Source organism: Saccostrea cucullata, unplaced genomic scaffold (genome assembly GCF_032062105.1).
Source record: "Saccostrea cucullata isolate Sc308-1 unplaced genomic scaffold, CSIRO_AGI_Scuc_v1 ctg31, whole genome shotgun sequence".
Lineage (NCBI taxonomy): Eukaryota > Metazoa > Mollusca > Bivalvia > Ostreida > Ostreidae > Saccostrea > Saccostrea cuccullata.
Window position 1 is genome coordinate 777921 of NW_026918875.1, and position 16822 is coordinate 794742.

General features: G+C 32.9%; 1 protein-coding gene across 1 annotated transcript; it reads left to right on the top strand.

Annotated features, from left to right (window-relative positions):
- Positions 1 to 7385: 7385 nt before the first annotated feature.
- Positions 7386 to 10649, top strand: LOC134273194 (cysteine-rich protein 1-like). The gene is made up of 4 exons (XM_062755381.1): positions 7386 to 7549; positions 9622 to 9716; positions 10051 to 10108; positions 10422 to 10649. The coding sequence occupies exons 1-4, from the start codon at positions 7510 to 7512 to the stop codon at positions 10460 to 10462; spliced, it is 234 nt and encodes a 77-aa protein (XP_062611365.1). The 5' UTR covers positions 7386 to 7509; the 3' UTR covers positions 10463 to 10649.
- The last annotated feature ends 6173 nt before the right edge of the window (positions 10650 to 16822 follow it).

Below are 16822 nucleotides of genomic sequence, written 5' to 3' on the forward strand. Positions count from 1 at the left end.
TGTGTAATTTGAGATCTCGAATTATAAACCAAGAGAACGAATTAGTAATCCGTGGGATCGGATTGTGTAATTCGAGATCTCGAATTATAAACCGAGAGAACGAATTAGTAATCCATGGGATCGGATTGTGTAATTCGAGATCTCGAATTATAAACCGAGAGAACGAATAAGTAATCCATGGGATCGGATTGTGTAATTCGAGATCTCGAATTATAAACCGAGAGAACGAATTGATAATCCGTGGGAACGGATTGTGTAATTCGAGATCTCAAATTAATTTTTACTTTTTTGAAAAATCGACGTGTCCCTTCATGGCTTTATGTCCCTTTAACAAGAAATACGGATATGCATGTAATTTACGAACAGTACTTGAGCTCAACAGTCGTATCAAACATTACAAATCATTGGCGTCGGAAGCAAATTGATTCAAGTGGGGGGGCTAAGTGTAAAAAAAAAAAATTTTGTACCTTCAAAAAATCCTGACAAGCAAAAAAAAAAAAAAAAAAAATAAATAAAAGGAAAATGTCCATTTCCAAAACACGAAAATCCTATTTCGTGCGGGGGGGGGGGGGGGGGTAGTTCGGACTTCGGTACCAAAATTTTTTTTCCAAACACCACCACTTTCCCCATTTTTAACCTATACTAAGACGTACCTGTAGAAAGTGGGGGGGGGGCTAAACCTACGAAGATATGTTCAATGTCTATACTAAGTATATATTTGGAAAAAAAGTGGGGGGGGGGGGGCTAGGCCCCCTAGCCCCCCCGGTTCCGACGCCTATGCAAATATAAGACTGAGCTTCCCCTCCGACCGTCACACCCGTCGTGCATGACCTTTGTCATGATTGGGAAATAACCGTAAAATCCGTAGACAATAATTATAGTAAGTAAATAATGGTCTTACAAAAAGCAATAAAACGCCTATCGGGGGGGGGGGGGGGGTAGTTCGGACTTCGGTACCAAAAATTTTTTTCCAAACACCACCACTTTCCCCATTTTTAACCTATACTAAGACGTACCTGTAGAAAGTGGGGGGGGCTTAACCTACGCAGATATGTTCAATGTCTATACTGAGTATATATTTGGAAAAAAAGTGGGGGGGGGGCTAAGCCCCCCAGCCCCCCGGTTCCGACGCCTATGCAAATATAAGATTGAGCTTCCCCTCCGACCGTCACACCCGTCGTGCATGACCTTTGTCATGATTGGGAAATAACCGTAAAATCCGTAGACAATAATTATAGTAAGTAAATAATGGTCTTACAAAAAGCAATAAAACGCCTATCGCATTTGACTTCTTTATAGGTGTATTTGCTGACTCGGTCATTGTAATGAACATAGAATATTTGCGAAATGACTTGAAACAGACTCTTGATTTTCTAATAATATAAAATTTCCTCAAAGTGTCTGCCCATAGATATGAAATATATGGAGATAACAAACACGTTTTCCAGCTCAAAATTCCATTCAAACAAAACAATTGTGAAGGGGCAGAGCAAACGCTGACGCTAAAACATACGCTGTACACGTATGTAATTAAGTTCCAATAGCACCTGAGTATATATTATTTTAATGACCCTGGTTATTTGAAACGCACAAACATGCTCTTTTGATTAACATAATTTTTTAAACCAGGAGCTACCGGCGAATATATTGAAAAAACAAAGATCTGAACAACCCTTTTGCAACTTTCTTTTCTCGCTATATAAGACATCAATCTTTCTTTGAACTTTATCTGACGTGTTAGTACAACATGTATTTGTTAGGCGATTGTTTTAATGCTTATATACACAATGGAATATTCCATATATCCAATCAATACAATACACAGAGTCACAGCAGGTGGGATCAGTCAAGTTGTAAAGCATCTCCTCCTAAGAACCTGACCCCGCCCATGGGATATCCGGGGGTCCGTGTTTTACCCAGTTCAGGATTCATACTGCTTACCGGATTTATGAGTCTGTTTGTTTTAAATACGTATCCCTGTTTGATCTATTAAATCGTCATTGAAATAATTTAAATTTACACGAGTTAACGATGCTTCAAAATAAACAGGCATGTAGGATTGAGTGGAGAAGGGTGGTTGGGCGGTGGTGGATGTCATACGTTCACACACCTCTGTCAAAATGTATAACAGTGTATACACACATTACTGTGAAATATAATGCATCGTCAACAGGAGGCATGTAATTTCAAAGAAATTCTACTTTTGGCATACATTATTCATCGTTAAAAAATAGTTGACAGTGTAAGTTTCAATGATTTAAAATTGAATATATTTGCTTATGTATACAAATGTATTTCATTTTCTTGAATTTTATTATTAAAAAAATACTAGTAGTTACTTAACATTTTAGGTGAACAAAAATTTGAAATTTCATTTTCTGTATTTTTTCAGACACCTATCCTGCTTTATTTTTATTTTGATATAATAATCCTTGTACTTTTATTTTGATAAATAATCCTTGTACATGTACTTGTTTACTCCTTGTTCACTTTACTCCTTTTGCAAGATACTGAATATACTGCAGTTGATTAGAAAGACAAGCAGGGATCCCAATATTTCAGCAACATCTGATAACAATACCAGACCAGACCAGTTTGGTCTGTAAATGAAACTAAATATATGTAACTGAATCTGCCATCATTACTTATTGCTGCACATGACTGGATAAGATAGATTTCCATGATCTGATTCTATTATACTGGATAATCAGGAATGGAAGCATGAAGACATGCCATATAATAGCAATGAAGAAGGCATGGGTCGTATAATAGCAATGTAGAATGCATAGAAAAATCAAGACTGCACCACCGACTAATGGAAGAGCTATGGAAACTAGTCCAGGAAAAGCAAAAAATCTTTTTGATCTCTCTAATAAATTAATAAATGAGAAAAACAAAACATTTTTATGTCTTCGCACTGCATTTAACAGAGATGAGAAGCAAGAAGAAACGCTAACAAAATTGTTACATCCCTTTTAAATCTTTAACCAAATCGGGACTTTTCCATTGTGATTAACAATCTTAACAAAAGTTCCTTCCTTAAAATTTTATCAATTTTTTTGTAGCACTAGAGACCAGAGTCCAAGAGTACATGTTTTATTGGTGCAATTTATGGCTCTCAAGGTTGAAATTTGCACTTTTTTATAATGAACACACAAAACCGCTGGTTGAGTAGTTTCTGATGAGGCTGTTTGCAATATATTTATCATATTTTTGTGTCTCCATTGTTTTGAAGAACTACTGCAAAACGCATTGGCTTTTTTTATTCTTAAAATTAACTTGTACAGAACGTTTCATAAGTAGTTGCAATGAAATGCAATTGCATAACATTTTGTCCTGAGGATTTCGTGCTATCTTACATATTGAGACTCAAAAACAAAGTCAGTAAGATAACTGATTGCTGTCGAAAATGAAAAATCGGTGAAAAAAAAACATCTAAACACCGCTAAATCACCATTTAAAGTTCTAACTCCCCTGATTGAAAAGACGATTATTGGTAGAAGTATTGACAAGTAAAAGTGTTTACGAGCAGGATGAGAAATGCGAAGTTCTGAATCACTGTGTCACCTATATAGCTAAGACCTTTGATTTTTGCATTGATTAACTCTATCAAGACTCTTCTGACAAATGTTTATCTGACTTAATGTGAATTATTTATTTAGTATGAACAATTAAATCTTAATTTTTCTCCTATTATAAAAATGTCTCCTAATAGTTCTTCATATAACATAAAAGTAATCCTTTTTTTCATGTTCAATGTCAGAGTCTTGTATTTTAATAATATATTTTTCCAGTTCAATGTTTAAGCTCTCCAAGAAATAAAATTCTGACAGGCATATAAAAAAATATATAGACTCATCCATTGAAAAAAGAACGAAACATTCAAATAAGGTAACACTTTGATTAAATTTTTACTCCTACTCTTCGTTAACTTTAAAATAACTGTTCCACACAAAAATTACCAGAATGGTAAATGCGTTTAAGCCAGTTAGAGTTATTCCCCTACATTGTAACAAAGTGAACACTAAACTGGAAGGTATATGAAAAGAAAAGAGTAGGTGTAAAATAAATGTTTTACTTTAAAGGGTTTTCATGTTTTACAAAATGAAATGAAAATGGCCAAAGATTGGTATTAAATGTGCCGCTGTAAATTAAAGTTTCTCTATTTTTCTCTCTTTAAATGGATGAAACTGAAACTCTCTGATATATTTGTTCAGATTTTATTTCCAAATGAGCTAAATCTTAAGCAAAACTGTCATCTCGTAAAGGCTTTATCGAGATTTCCATTCTTCTGGTAAGAATTTTTAAAACGCAACTAAATACATACACTTAAAAATCAAGATACTTTTTAAAAGAATGTTATTAATTGAAATTTTTCGATGAATTAAGTTTTAAATTGTTAACAATCCGTATTCAATTATCACCCATCCATGAAGTTTATTTATTCCAGCTGATTGATATGCAAGAGTGAGATCTACATAGAAACATTTTCTGAACTTTTCTGAACTTATCAGATACATCTAATACATATGATCTATCATTAAGTTGAATATTTACTACCGTTCAAATTGTAATGACAAGGTTCACACGGCAGGCGTGACAGATCGATTGGGGATGTTTACTCTTCAGTGGCTCGTGATCCAACCACTGATTTTTTTTGTTAATTCCCTAATCCTGATTTGTATTGTTTCAATAGGCTGATAAGCATGAATACTGTTTGTTTCCTTCATATTTTTTTTCATCTTGTTAAAATAAATTCTTCTTACATCCACTGACCTGTCATGCCCAACGAAATGTAAATAACTGATTGTTAAGATAAATGATTCCGTGCATTTTTTTTTATATTTGAAAAGAAATATTCTTAGCTCCTCCAATGCATCTACATGATGCCCAGTAACGCCCAATTTGAATGCCCATTCAAAAACAATATATCTTGTTTTTAGATTAATCCCTCCACCAGACAACATTGTAATTTTCTATTAGACCATAAATAGATAAATTTCTAATTATAAACAAAATAAGGCTCTACACAAACATTAATGTTTATTCTGTTGCTAAGGTAAACAGGTTTTAGCACAAAAGGAGTCTACATGCATCTAAGCTAAAGAATTAATATCCACAGATTAGTTGTTTAATATTCAACCGTGTGTAAAAAGATGCACTGAAGTTAATTTAAAAATTTGTTCAGTCGAAGTCATTCAATCGTACAATCATGACACTTGAAATAACAAAAAAAATCATCATATCATTCATCAATACATGCCTAAAAAATTGTTAAATTTTATTTTTTGTTGATTATGCTTCAAACGTTGATTTCAATAAAAATAAATAAATAAAAACATCTTGAGTCTGAATAGATTGTGATATAATTAGACCCCTTCCTGTTTGGTAATCCAGTTTTATTATGTCCAGCTTGCTGTTATACAATTGTACAGGTAAGAGCTCTCGCCTTGGCTCCCGAAGTATTTACAATTTATAAAGGGCGAGGCTGTGTGAGAGTGCCGTGTGCAAAAGGTGAGCAAACGAGAAATATCGAATATTTATCAACAAATTGGAAATGTACGATGAGCCTGGGAGACAAAATTTAATAAGGTGCATTAACATTGAAGTGTGTCACATTTATTTTCACAACTGCTTTTCACTTATTAACTATTTTAAATTGTCATTGAATACTAATTGTCAATGTACTCATTGGTAATTGAAAATTGTTCATTTAGTGAAAAACCACTATCAATCCATTCAATGTGGGGAAATAGAATACCAAACTTAAATAGTATGATAAGAACTTCCGGAAAAAAGAACTAAAATATACCACAGAGTCTGACACATCTGTTTCCTATTTGGATATTTTACTTGAAAAAGACATTAATGGTAATCTAAAAACCAAGCTCCATAATAAACGAGATGACTTTAAACTTTTCCATCGTCAACTTCCCTTTCTTATGCAGCAATATACCTTCATCACCTGCATACGGAGTTTATATCTCTCAGTTAATTTGATACACAAGAACATGCTCTACGTATGTACAATTTCTGCAAAAGGGGTAAATTATTGGCAAACTACATGTAGTTCATGAAAGAAGAATATCACCAGTCTCGTTTAAAGTCATCCTTTCGTAAGTCCTATGGTCGATACAATGACTTTGTCAGCAAATACAATTTATCACTGAGTCAAATGCTGACTGACAATTTTCATACTTATTGTTAGTCCATTATTTCCACCTTGAATTGACGACGGATTTTTCTGTTATTTCCCGATCATGACAAGGAGCACACGGTGGGTGTGACCCGTCGTTAGGGGATGCTCACTCCTCCGTGGCACCTGATCCCTTTTCTGATGTTTTGGGGTCCGTGTTTGTTTTGCTCCTATTTTGTATAGTTTAATGGACTTTTGAGCTTGAATACTGTTCCTTATCTCCATATATTTCATATCTTTTTTTGAATTAGAAAGAGAACATCATTCAAAATTGATGTTGAAGTAAGTTGTTGAGGTAAATGGATTTTTACATAAGCATGTAGATATTTCATTTAAACAATAAAATCCTTTCTTTGGTTTTTAGTATGGAAATTAATGTGGCAGCTTTTGCAGACATAAGAGGTTTATTTTTTCTGCAATAGCTGCAACGTTAAATCCCTTTAAAACAGACATTCTTTTGCTTTTGCTTATATTTTTATCTCTACAAATAATCATCCAAAGTAGGATTAAATAGATTAAAAATTGCATTGTTGATATGTAGATCATCGTAAATTTCATTGATGAAAGAGTACAGGTGATTGCTTAGCACTGTGTACTAACTGAAAACGACAACAGTTTTCTTCAGAAATAAAGGTAAAAATATTTAGTGGGTGAAGAAAATTATTGTCTTATCACAAATTACATATTGTATTGCGCAAAGGATTAAATTAAGCAATCATCGATGATGCGAAAGCAAACAAATTACTAGAGATACTGTGAGCAATGAGCTCACTAAATGATACCCCCCGCCTCCCATATGTATAAAAAAGCAGTGTCCATGGTTTGCTACATGAAACCCAAAATATGTGTCGGATCAAAAAGTAAAATAGGAGGTGCACAAGGGCAATATGCAATAAAGATTCTGTGGAAGTTTCATCAAATTTCATTCTGTGGTATGAGAGGAGTTGCGGATAAGAGATGGGTACCCTACAGCGTAACAGACGGACGGACGTGCAGCTAGACGTATACCCTCCCGCTTTTCAAGTTGGGGGGTATAAAAATGTACGTAAAAGAGTATTGTGGCACTTCAATATGATTTTTCAGTGGTATATTTCAAATATCAAATTAGATATAATACACTATAGTTATATAATAGTAGAAACATTTTAATGAATATTGACTACGCAGCCGTAAGGAAGAACTTAATTCGTTTTTATAAAAATGTTGCGGTTTTGGTGTTCCGTAACGTTTTTCACGTTTCAGACGACATCATTCGGTGACACAACCTGCAACTTGTCTATCGACAATTAAAGAAATACTTATATTGAATAACCATGCCTAAGTGCCCAACGTGCAACAAAGAAGTTTATTTCGGTAGGTTTTTATATCATATTAAGGAAATTTGCTTTTCAATAATCATAAGGAATAAGATGGTGACCATATAAGGAAGTTGGTCCTTATTGAAGTGATATATTTTGTTACGCATAGAGTCTTATTGTGTAGTAATGTTATCACTGTGAACTGGAGTTCATAGGATGAATGAAGTGTAAATAGCATCTTTTCGACAGAAAAAAAGATAGGTGTCTTAACAGATTATTTATTTTTAAGAGATAAGATATTATATCTATATTAAATGTGAAGATGTAGATCACTGTGAAGTGGTGCAGTGAGGGGCGTTTCCTTGTTGAAAACTTGCGTAAAACTGTAATGTTCATTTATTCAGTGAGTCATTACTCGGCAGGATATATATTTGTAAATCATAGAATAAATATTAGACAATGCGATCAATAATTCATTCTGGAAAAAAGAACATATACATGGCGTGGATCATAAATCTAAGTTGCATTTAATTTAAAAGTTTATGTTTTGTGGCGATGTAAATTCAAAAGCAGTAAATGCGCTAAAAATGCCTAACAAATAAAACAGGAAGAAAACGGTTATCTCTCAACGAGTTAAAAAACATGTGTCTTTTAGTATAATATCCCTTTGAAGATTAGGGCCTTTCATATATACGTAATAGATTACTGCCTACTTATTGTGCAAGAAAGTATTGAAGTAACAATCGACATTCTTTCCGTGTCACTTAAAATTGCGGATTTTGACTCCAGGGATATTTACATATTTTAATCAATGTTTTCTCATTGCTAACATTGTATAACTGCCTACCACATGCAAGTCTTCACTTGATGCATCGTGATAACATTTTTCTTTTTAAATATGACGATTCTCTGCAAAATCCTGTCAAAATTTTAAAGACTATAATGGGTAATGAATTTTATCTTTTAACGTCGTGACTGAAGACATACGAACTACACCTCTGTATAATCTTAATTTATTGTGAGTAAAGAAAACTGGAACTGACAACAAAGTCAAGTAGCCGACCCAAACTCTGCTTATTTTATTATCCTTTAGCCAGTTACCCAATGTTATTTTTGCTGTCACCTAAATAATCCATCTTGCCCCATATACCTGCACCTATGTAGAGGAGTTTTTACATTTCATGCATGCATTTTGCAGTAGTTCGACTTTATACCATGCAATCGCGTTTATCATTTATCATTTTAAATCCTTGCGTAAAAATACAGCCTATTTAAATTTTCTACACGATGCAGATCGATGACAAGCAAAATACACATCAATTTAGCAATGATGTTTTTTTGAGAAATGATTAATTATGTGCACATTATAAGCATATTGTTTCATCACACAATTCTGCTGTTTTTTGAGGCATGGTGTGGTTTCTTGCAGTAAAAAAAGAAGACCATCAATTCGATAACTACATGTACATGTATATAGACTACAGAAATGAATGCAATTATCGAAAATGTAACTGAAAAAAATTGCTTTAATATTTTATTTGGATATTTCAATCAAGCTTGAAAGATATCTCTACAAAACAGGTTTTGACTTTCAGAAAATATTTGTGCACAGTTAGGGCACAACACAGGTACAGTTCAGAGGTTTTAAAAAACAAAATACAGGTGAAGATAAAAATTTTACGGACTGGTTTTTTGACACAAAGGTTATGTGATCAAATGGCATCGCGATATATAGCCATAAATTCACAAAGTATATATGAAAACCCGATAACACCAGAACCACAAGCGATAGGAAATAAAGACACATATCAAGTTCATTTTTTCTTTGACCGTGATAAATTACTAGATTTACAAGAATAATTCTAACAGAAAAAAATTCAGTGCTACATATATGAATACTTTTTTCCCACCGACAGTATGCTATTTTAACGAAATGCGGGGAGGAGAAAAAAGATTACTTGAGAAAAATGTCTGTCAAAAAAAGCCCCCAATTAATAAATAATCTTGCTTCCAAATAATAACGTTTTTAATTGTGTTTGAAAAAATTATAGTGTAGGTCAAGTACTTTTGTAGGTGACGTTTTATAAAAAACGAAACAACTTTTAATTCTTTATCTTCTTATTATAGCCGAAAAGGTGACATCAATCGGGAAAGACTGGCATCGGGGATGTTTAAAATGTGCAAAATGTAATAAGACTCTAACCCCGGGAAGCCATGCTGAGGTAATGTGTGTAATCAATGGAAAGAAACATTTACTTCTATTATAGGTTTAAGAGCATTCCAGGTTGTTATCGTGGAGGCCTAAGAAAAATTTATGTAACATACAAGAAAAGTTACCATTTACTGCAGTTATCTTCAAAACCTCAAATTCAATACATTATAGCAACATAAGTATCAGTCTATAGCAAAGAAAAAAAAAAGAAAAAGAAAAAAACCCCTCAATTTTATGAAACATGGAAATGTATAGGCACATTTTACATTTTTTATTGATTTTTTTTTGCTACATAAAGTGATATTGCACATGAAAAAATTAATAATAATGTGATGTATTTTTAGAGAGATGGTAAACCTTACTGCAATAATCCTTGTTACGCAGCCCTATTCGGTCCTAAAGGTAACATGACTTTAATTCTTTATAAAAGTCAATCATCTGTAAACGTGCATAAATTAAAGCACTTATAATGCAGAGAAATCCTTCTATTCAAATGTTTAAACACACATAAGATAAACAATAAATAAATGTTTTCTTGAATTAACCCGATAAATGATGCAAAGACAAAGTGTGCTAAATTGAAGTGAAAGGTCTCTACGTGTATCATATTATTGATATATATCTTGATATTTTACGACAATTACTAACCAGTAAGAAGCAATGTACCATCCCAAACCCGGGAAAATGTAACTAATCAGCTTTTTTTCCTTTCCAGGATTTGGTCATGGTGGGACAGAGAGTCACAGCTACAAATAACTGACCCACTAAATATAAGCTACGCATGAATATGTCTCTTCATCGATGTAAATCGTTCAGTGTATACATATAACCATCTTTAAAGCTTTGATAATTTACACAGGTAAATAGGGAAATCATGAATATTTTTTGCCTTTTATGTGTGACTGTAAAAATAGTGTATTTTATAATTAAACAGTTGAATGTTTTTACATGTGTTCGAGGATTTTATGACACTCTTTATAATTTTCTTTAAAAAGGTATCTTATAAATATTTAAAACAAACACTAATCACAGTTGCAAAAAACAAGTGTTTGATTTACAAATGGTAGTAGATATATGTATTTTAATTTTTAAAAAAATTCGTTTACTTTAAAATTGTTGAATGTGGTTTCCTGTAGGAATACAAAATTAATTTCTTAATTAATTACTTAAATGAAAGGTTGCTTTGTGTCTTGGTTGCATTTGTTTTTTATGCATTTGTAACAACAGGAAAGTTTAAATAATTGAGATTTTCGGCTATTTTAAATCTTTATTAACTTTAATAAAAACTAAAAACAAAAGTTAACATTCTCACAAAAACACGCGTACGTCACCCTTATTGCCACTTAAGCTCTAAAGAAATTGAGTAGAATGTATCTCTAAATGAGTAGTAATCATGGGTGCATTTGGCTAGCCAAGGGTTTCCGATCCGAAATCAACTCTACAATAGATTCCGGATAGGAAACCTTCGGCTAGCAAAAATGAAAAAAAAATGTGATAAATGCCTATAAGCTCCCAGTAATCACTAATGGTAGGTGTTACATGATTAAACTCAATCAACAACTTAACAAATTATGAAAATATTTCTCCTTAAAAAAAGATATTAGAAATATTCTGTATAAAAAAACTTTTGTGGTTGCCATGTTAACACAGTGTAACCAAGCAAAATCAGTTACTTAGATTGAGTAAATACTACAATCTTGATGAAAAAAAAAGAAAATTCAACACTGGCAAATAAGAATACGACGACTTGTTGTCAATTAAGTAATAGTTATTGTATATTTATTATGGTGTATCCTGATTTATTTGGACGAAGGGCGGTGACGAGTGCGAAGCACGAGTCTCCGCCCTTCGTCCAAATAAATCAGGATACACCATAATAAATATTCAATAACTTTCTTGTATCATGGCCAATCAAACGTCATATCACAAATAATATGCATGAGTTTTAATTACACCAATAGAAAATGTAGTTTTTGTCAGGTTATCGCATGGATAATCTCTCCTTCCTGCCAGTATTTTTAATAAAATCATTTTACGTGTGTGTGTTCATGAGAAAGGATGTCGGATTGCAGCATCCCGTCGTTATTTAAGCACGGATTTTTTTTGTGAATATCACAAGAAAACCTTTGGATATCAAACAGGAAAAATTCGAAGTTAAGAAGGAAAATTCAGATGTTATTCGAAAATCAAGAAGAAAGATTCCCGTTGATCATTTGACATATTTAAGAGCTGTCGCATTCACGAAAACGCTGTGTCAGGGTCTTCATCTGTGGATGCAGTACATCTGCACTTATACTCGTTGAGCAAAGAACACGGCAAAGATGGTATTTTTTGCTAAAGCGCTATATATTACAATAGATGTGATAATTTAATATAATTCCGTGTGAAATTCGTGATTTCTCGACAATAACAGTCTTTATCTCAAATGTAATAAGTGAGAACTTGATTTCTCGTTGCGGAGGATTGAATATTTGCAAAGTTCCGTAAAAGCATTTCGTAGTTTGGGATACGCACTGTAATTTATGTGAAAGACTTTTATTTCACTTGCAGAAATTTAGCCTTTGTATAGCCCATTTCATTCTGTAATTCACATTCAATATACATGTAATTTAGAATGATGAAACCGCCTTGGTGTTCAATAATTTATTTACACGGCACAGTTTTTGCTGGCTCCGCCCATCGGTGTATCTCCAGTTATTGTACACTTTACTTCAAAGGAAAAACACCGCAGCCATGATACAACAATGGTTATTTCAGTTCTTATGTAGATAAGATATATCCCGGTGAACATGAGATAAAACATACCACAGAGTCTGACACATTTGGATATTTTACTTAAAAAAGACGTAAATGGTGATCGAGCAACCAATCTCTACCTAGATAAACGTGATGACTTTAACTTTTCGATTGTCAACTTCCCTTACTTATGCTGCATTGGAAACAAAATACCTTTGGTTTAAAGTGATGTTTCTTTTCTTCTAGACGAATTTACTTGCATTTTGATAAAAAAAACATTTGACTCACCTTGAATAGTTCTTATCTGTTAGATTACTTTTAAAAGTTGAATATTTTATATGGATAAAATTTGATAAAGAAAACAACACTGTTACTATGGTCACCAAGAAGGAAAATTGTTCGATTTTGTTACCCTATGTTCCAGCTTCTTGCACCCAGTTTGAGAGTGTATGGCAATCAAAATTAAGAGCTAGGTTACTGTTTATAAAAATCAATTTAAAAAATGGGTCATTTCATTCAAGGGAACAAAATATTTTTCATTTTTTATGCATACGTTTATGCCAATTTCCACAGCAACACACTATGTGTTTCACAATTAAAAAAACCCTCATAAATTATTCTTAATTTTCTTTTTGAAACGTGAAAATTAAGACCACACAGAAAAACTTATTTTTTAACCATTTAAATATGCCTTTTAAACAAACTGGATCAGATAATAATATAGAGTAAAATTTACAGTACATTTATGGTATTCAAACCATGACAACCATTGCCGACCAATTAGAAATACTAGTATCGTATTTCAACCTTGCATTGGTAAATGTTACAACACTCTTTTCTTTATTACATGTATTTTAGTTGAATTTCAACCCTTTAATCGATTTTTATATTTAAGAGTAAGACGTTTTAACATTAAATGAAAAAAAAGTATCAGTTTTGAATACTTTGTTCCCATAGTAACCAAACATGTTTTTCATGCATGCAAAGCATCTAGTCTACCGTCATTGACACTTGTTTGCATTGCTGCAATTGTTCAGGACTGAACATGTTTAAAAATTATTTCATTTTCCGAACTTTTAAGACAGGTTGCCATAGTTGTCATAGTAACCACACCTAGCCTAAGTAGAGTTTACGGTTTCAAATACTTTTATTATAGAAAGTTTGGAGATATCCTGAAATCATGCGTGCCACATCTCGATTGCTTTATAAAAGTTCCAAGTCATTATAGAGAATGACTCTGCACTTCTATTTTAACGTTTATACATATAATAAGAGCCATTCAAATTTCCACATTTATTGAACACAAATCAAACATAAAGAAAAAACAAAACAACTCTATCATACATTTCATTTACACAATAAATTTTGGCCTTCTCGGGGGCTACTCACATATAGAAAAATTTAAAAAGAACTTCCTGGGTTGACACCGTCAGGAATTTATAACTAAAACTGTAACCATAGAAACCTGGGTTGACACCATCAGGTTGTGTATGAGGGTACCCGGGTTGACACCATCGGGTTCTAATGAATGGAACCTGGGTTGACACCGTCAGGTTAAATTTTGAGATACTTGGGATAATTTCGAGATACCTGGGTTGACACCATCAGGTTTACATGAAAGGACCCGGGTTGACACCATCGGGTAGCTATAATTAATTATATAATGCAGAAAAAATTTATCTGAAATGGGGGAAAACAGGCCAAACAGGCAGTTGAACATGAATACATAAAAAATTGTGAGAGCCCCAATGATGGTATATACATGTACAATTAAATATTTTAAAACATTTTTGAAACATAATATTTCAAAAGGTGCAGTCTGGGGAAGGTGGGTGGGATAACAAAAAACACAGAGCATGTACATCCAGCTGAAGTTAGAACAAAGGAATGATGATGTTACATGAAATTTGATGCGGATTAGTTTGGGGGTCACGTGGCTACGGAAATCTTCCTGTCCCTCGCACTATGCATTACCTAATATGGACATGAAATTCTGGCTCCTAAGACAGATAATCTCTCTAAAAATAGCTTCTTTGTCTAAGTGTCAAACAATGAATGTTTTTACAAATTCGATTAGATTTACAACACTTTAACCAAAATTACACTGCAAATCTTACTACATGAATTCACCCAATGAATGTTAAATTAGTAGTTCAATAACTAACAAAATGTATAGGGGAGAAAATTTAGGTACACATGAAAAACTTGAAGGTTATGTATAAACAAAATTTTTTCTTACATAAAAAATATCATTTTATACATATAATAAGAGCCATTCAAATTTCCACATTTATTGAACACAAATCAAACATAAAGAAAAAACAAAACAACTCTATCATACATTTCATTTACACAATAAATTTTGGCCTTCTCGGGGGCTACTCACATATAGAAAAATTTAAAAGAACTTCCTGGGTTGACACCGTCAGGAATTTATAACTAAAACTGTAACCATAGAAACCTGGGTTGACACCATCAGGTTGTGTATGAGGGTACCCGGGTTGACACCATCGGGTTCTAATGAATGGAACCTGGGTTGACACCGTCAGGTTAAATTTTGAGATACTTGGGATAATTTCGAGATACCTGGGTTGACACCATCAGGTTTACATGAAAGGACCCGGGTTGACACCATCGGGTAGCTATAATTAATTATATAATGCAGAAAAAATTTATCTGAAATGGGGGAAAACAGGCCAAAATGAATGAACATCAAGCAGTAGTGGGTACTAAGTATTGATGTGAGTGAATGCCCCCAAGAAGATAAATGATGAAAAAGGAAACCACTTAAATTGAACACATTTTTGTTTGTGCAGACTGAATTGTATCTTGATTGATTCTGATATACCTTGTATAGCAGTCTGAATTCCATCGACCTAATGACTGGATTAAATGGTCTTGAATACCAACGGCAGCTGCTGTAGTGGCAGCTCCAATTCTGAAGGAATGACCTGAGTACCTAGTATCATCAAAACCTAACCTGGATAAGACTTGTTTCACATGTAGTAGGAAAAAATTTCTGGACATAGGATTACCCTCATCATCAACAAATAGAGCAGCATGGTTTTGTGTGTGACAAATATTTAGTCGACTTTCACAAATTCACTTTTTGGTAAATTTTGATAGCCGGACTCTTTCTGAATGCAAATATACATAAATTTTGAAAATATCTCACGTTTTCGGTATTCTATGAGCATTTTAGTGAGGCGCTCCAGAAACAACTTTGACGTTACTGACTGAAAACGTAATGACGTCGCCTGCGTCTTATTCATTTTTTTTTTAAATCTTCTAATTACTTGTTATTTAAATAAATTCAATCGTTTTGAGAATCAAAAACTTGAGAAAGTATTTTTTTTTTCTACCGAGTGACTAGTATACATGTACCTATTCCTAAGGGATTTCGTATGTTATTACTATTTCCATGCTATTTTGGAGCAGATCTAGTAATTTCGTGAAGGAGGGTGGGGGGGGGGGGTCTACACAGAATCTAGGTACGGTTTATAACATAATTCGTAGGAATATATTAATATATTTCAAATCCATTCAAATTATTCTTTATAAATGAAAATAATTTAATTCAATTTATGAAATATGTAAAGCACTTGTAACACTTAAACATTAAAAGAAAGAGAGAAAATCCCAGAAAGACACTGCGCGCCAAACGGGCATCACCTCGCAAAAAAGCACTTCGATCCCGATATTAAAAAGAAAATAATTTTCTTATCAGTCATCAAAATTCATTATTCACTGACCATCACACACAAAGGAAATGTTTTCCCCTATAACTGTTATGACAGGATCAAAACACCAAATACATGTATTTTCTGTATTACCGAAAACTGAGAAATAAATGCAGATACGTCAAGATATGCAAACTTGTTTTTAAAAATGTTTATTCCGTTTATAATAAATTATGACTGCATCAATTGAATTCATGTTCGCTACTTCTATGCAAGCGGATTTTTTTAAAAGTTTACTTCTTTGAATATTTCGTTAAATATGTTAACTTCAATTGTTTATAGAAATCATTTTTTTCGCCTTCTTATTTATGGTGTAAAAATATAATAAAGAGGCAAATGATGTCAAAGGATTATCTTTATATGAATGGTTTATATACCGTACCTTAAATTAAAACTTTCTTTGAACTTATATCTAAAATTGAAATTGTCTTTTAACTTCTACCTCTTTTATAAAGTAAAGTAAATTTTGAGGCACCTTTACCCTGTTTCACTTAAACATAACATTTGTATTTTTTTACGGCCAGGAAAGGTCATTTATTCACCTTCAAGTTCCTCTGTGACATTGGCTAATCTGACACCTAATAAAAGCTTTTCACATTTCGTTGCGACTGTCTTAACCAATAATGAAATATTACGTCCA

What these genes read in the sequence shown, in the direction of transcription:
- LOC134273194 (XM_062755381.1), top strand. Translation starts at nt 7,510, where the DNA reads ATGCCTAAGTGCCCAACGTGCAACAAAGAAGTTTATTTCG. An exon ending in CAACAAAGAAGTTTATTTCG is followed by an intron (nt 7,550 to 9,621) that starts GTAGGTTTTTAT and finishes TTCTTATTATAG; the next exon opens with CCGAAAAGGTGACATCAATC. An exon ending in AGCCCTATTCGGTCCTAAAG is followed by an intron (nt 10,109 to 10,421) that starts GTAACATGACTT and finishes TTTCCTTTCCAG; the next exon opens with GATTTGGTCATGGTGGGACA.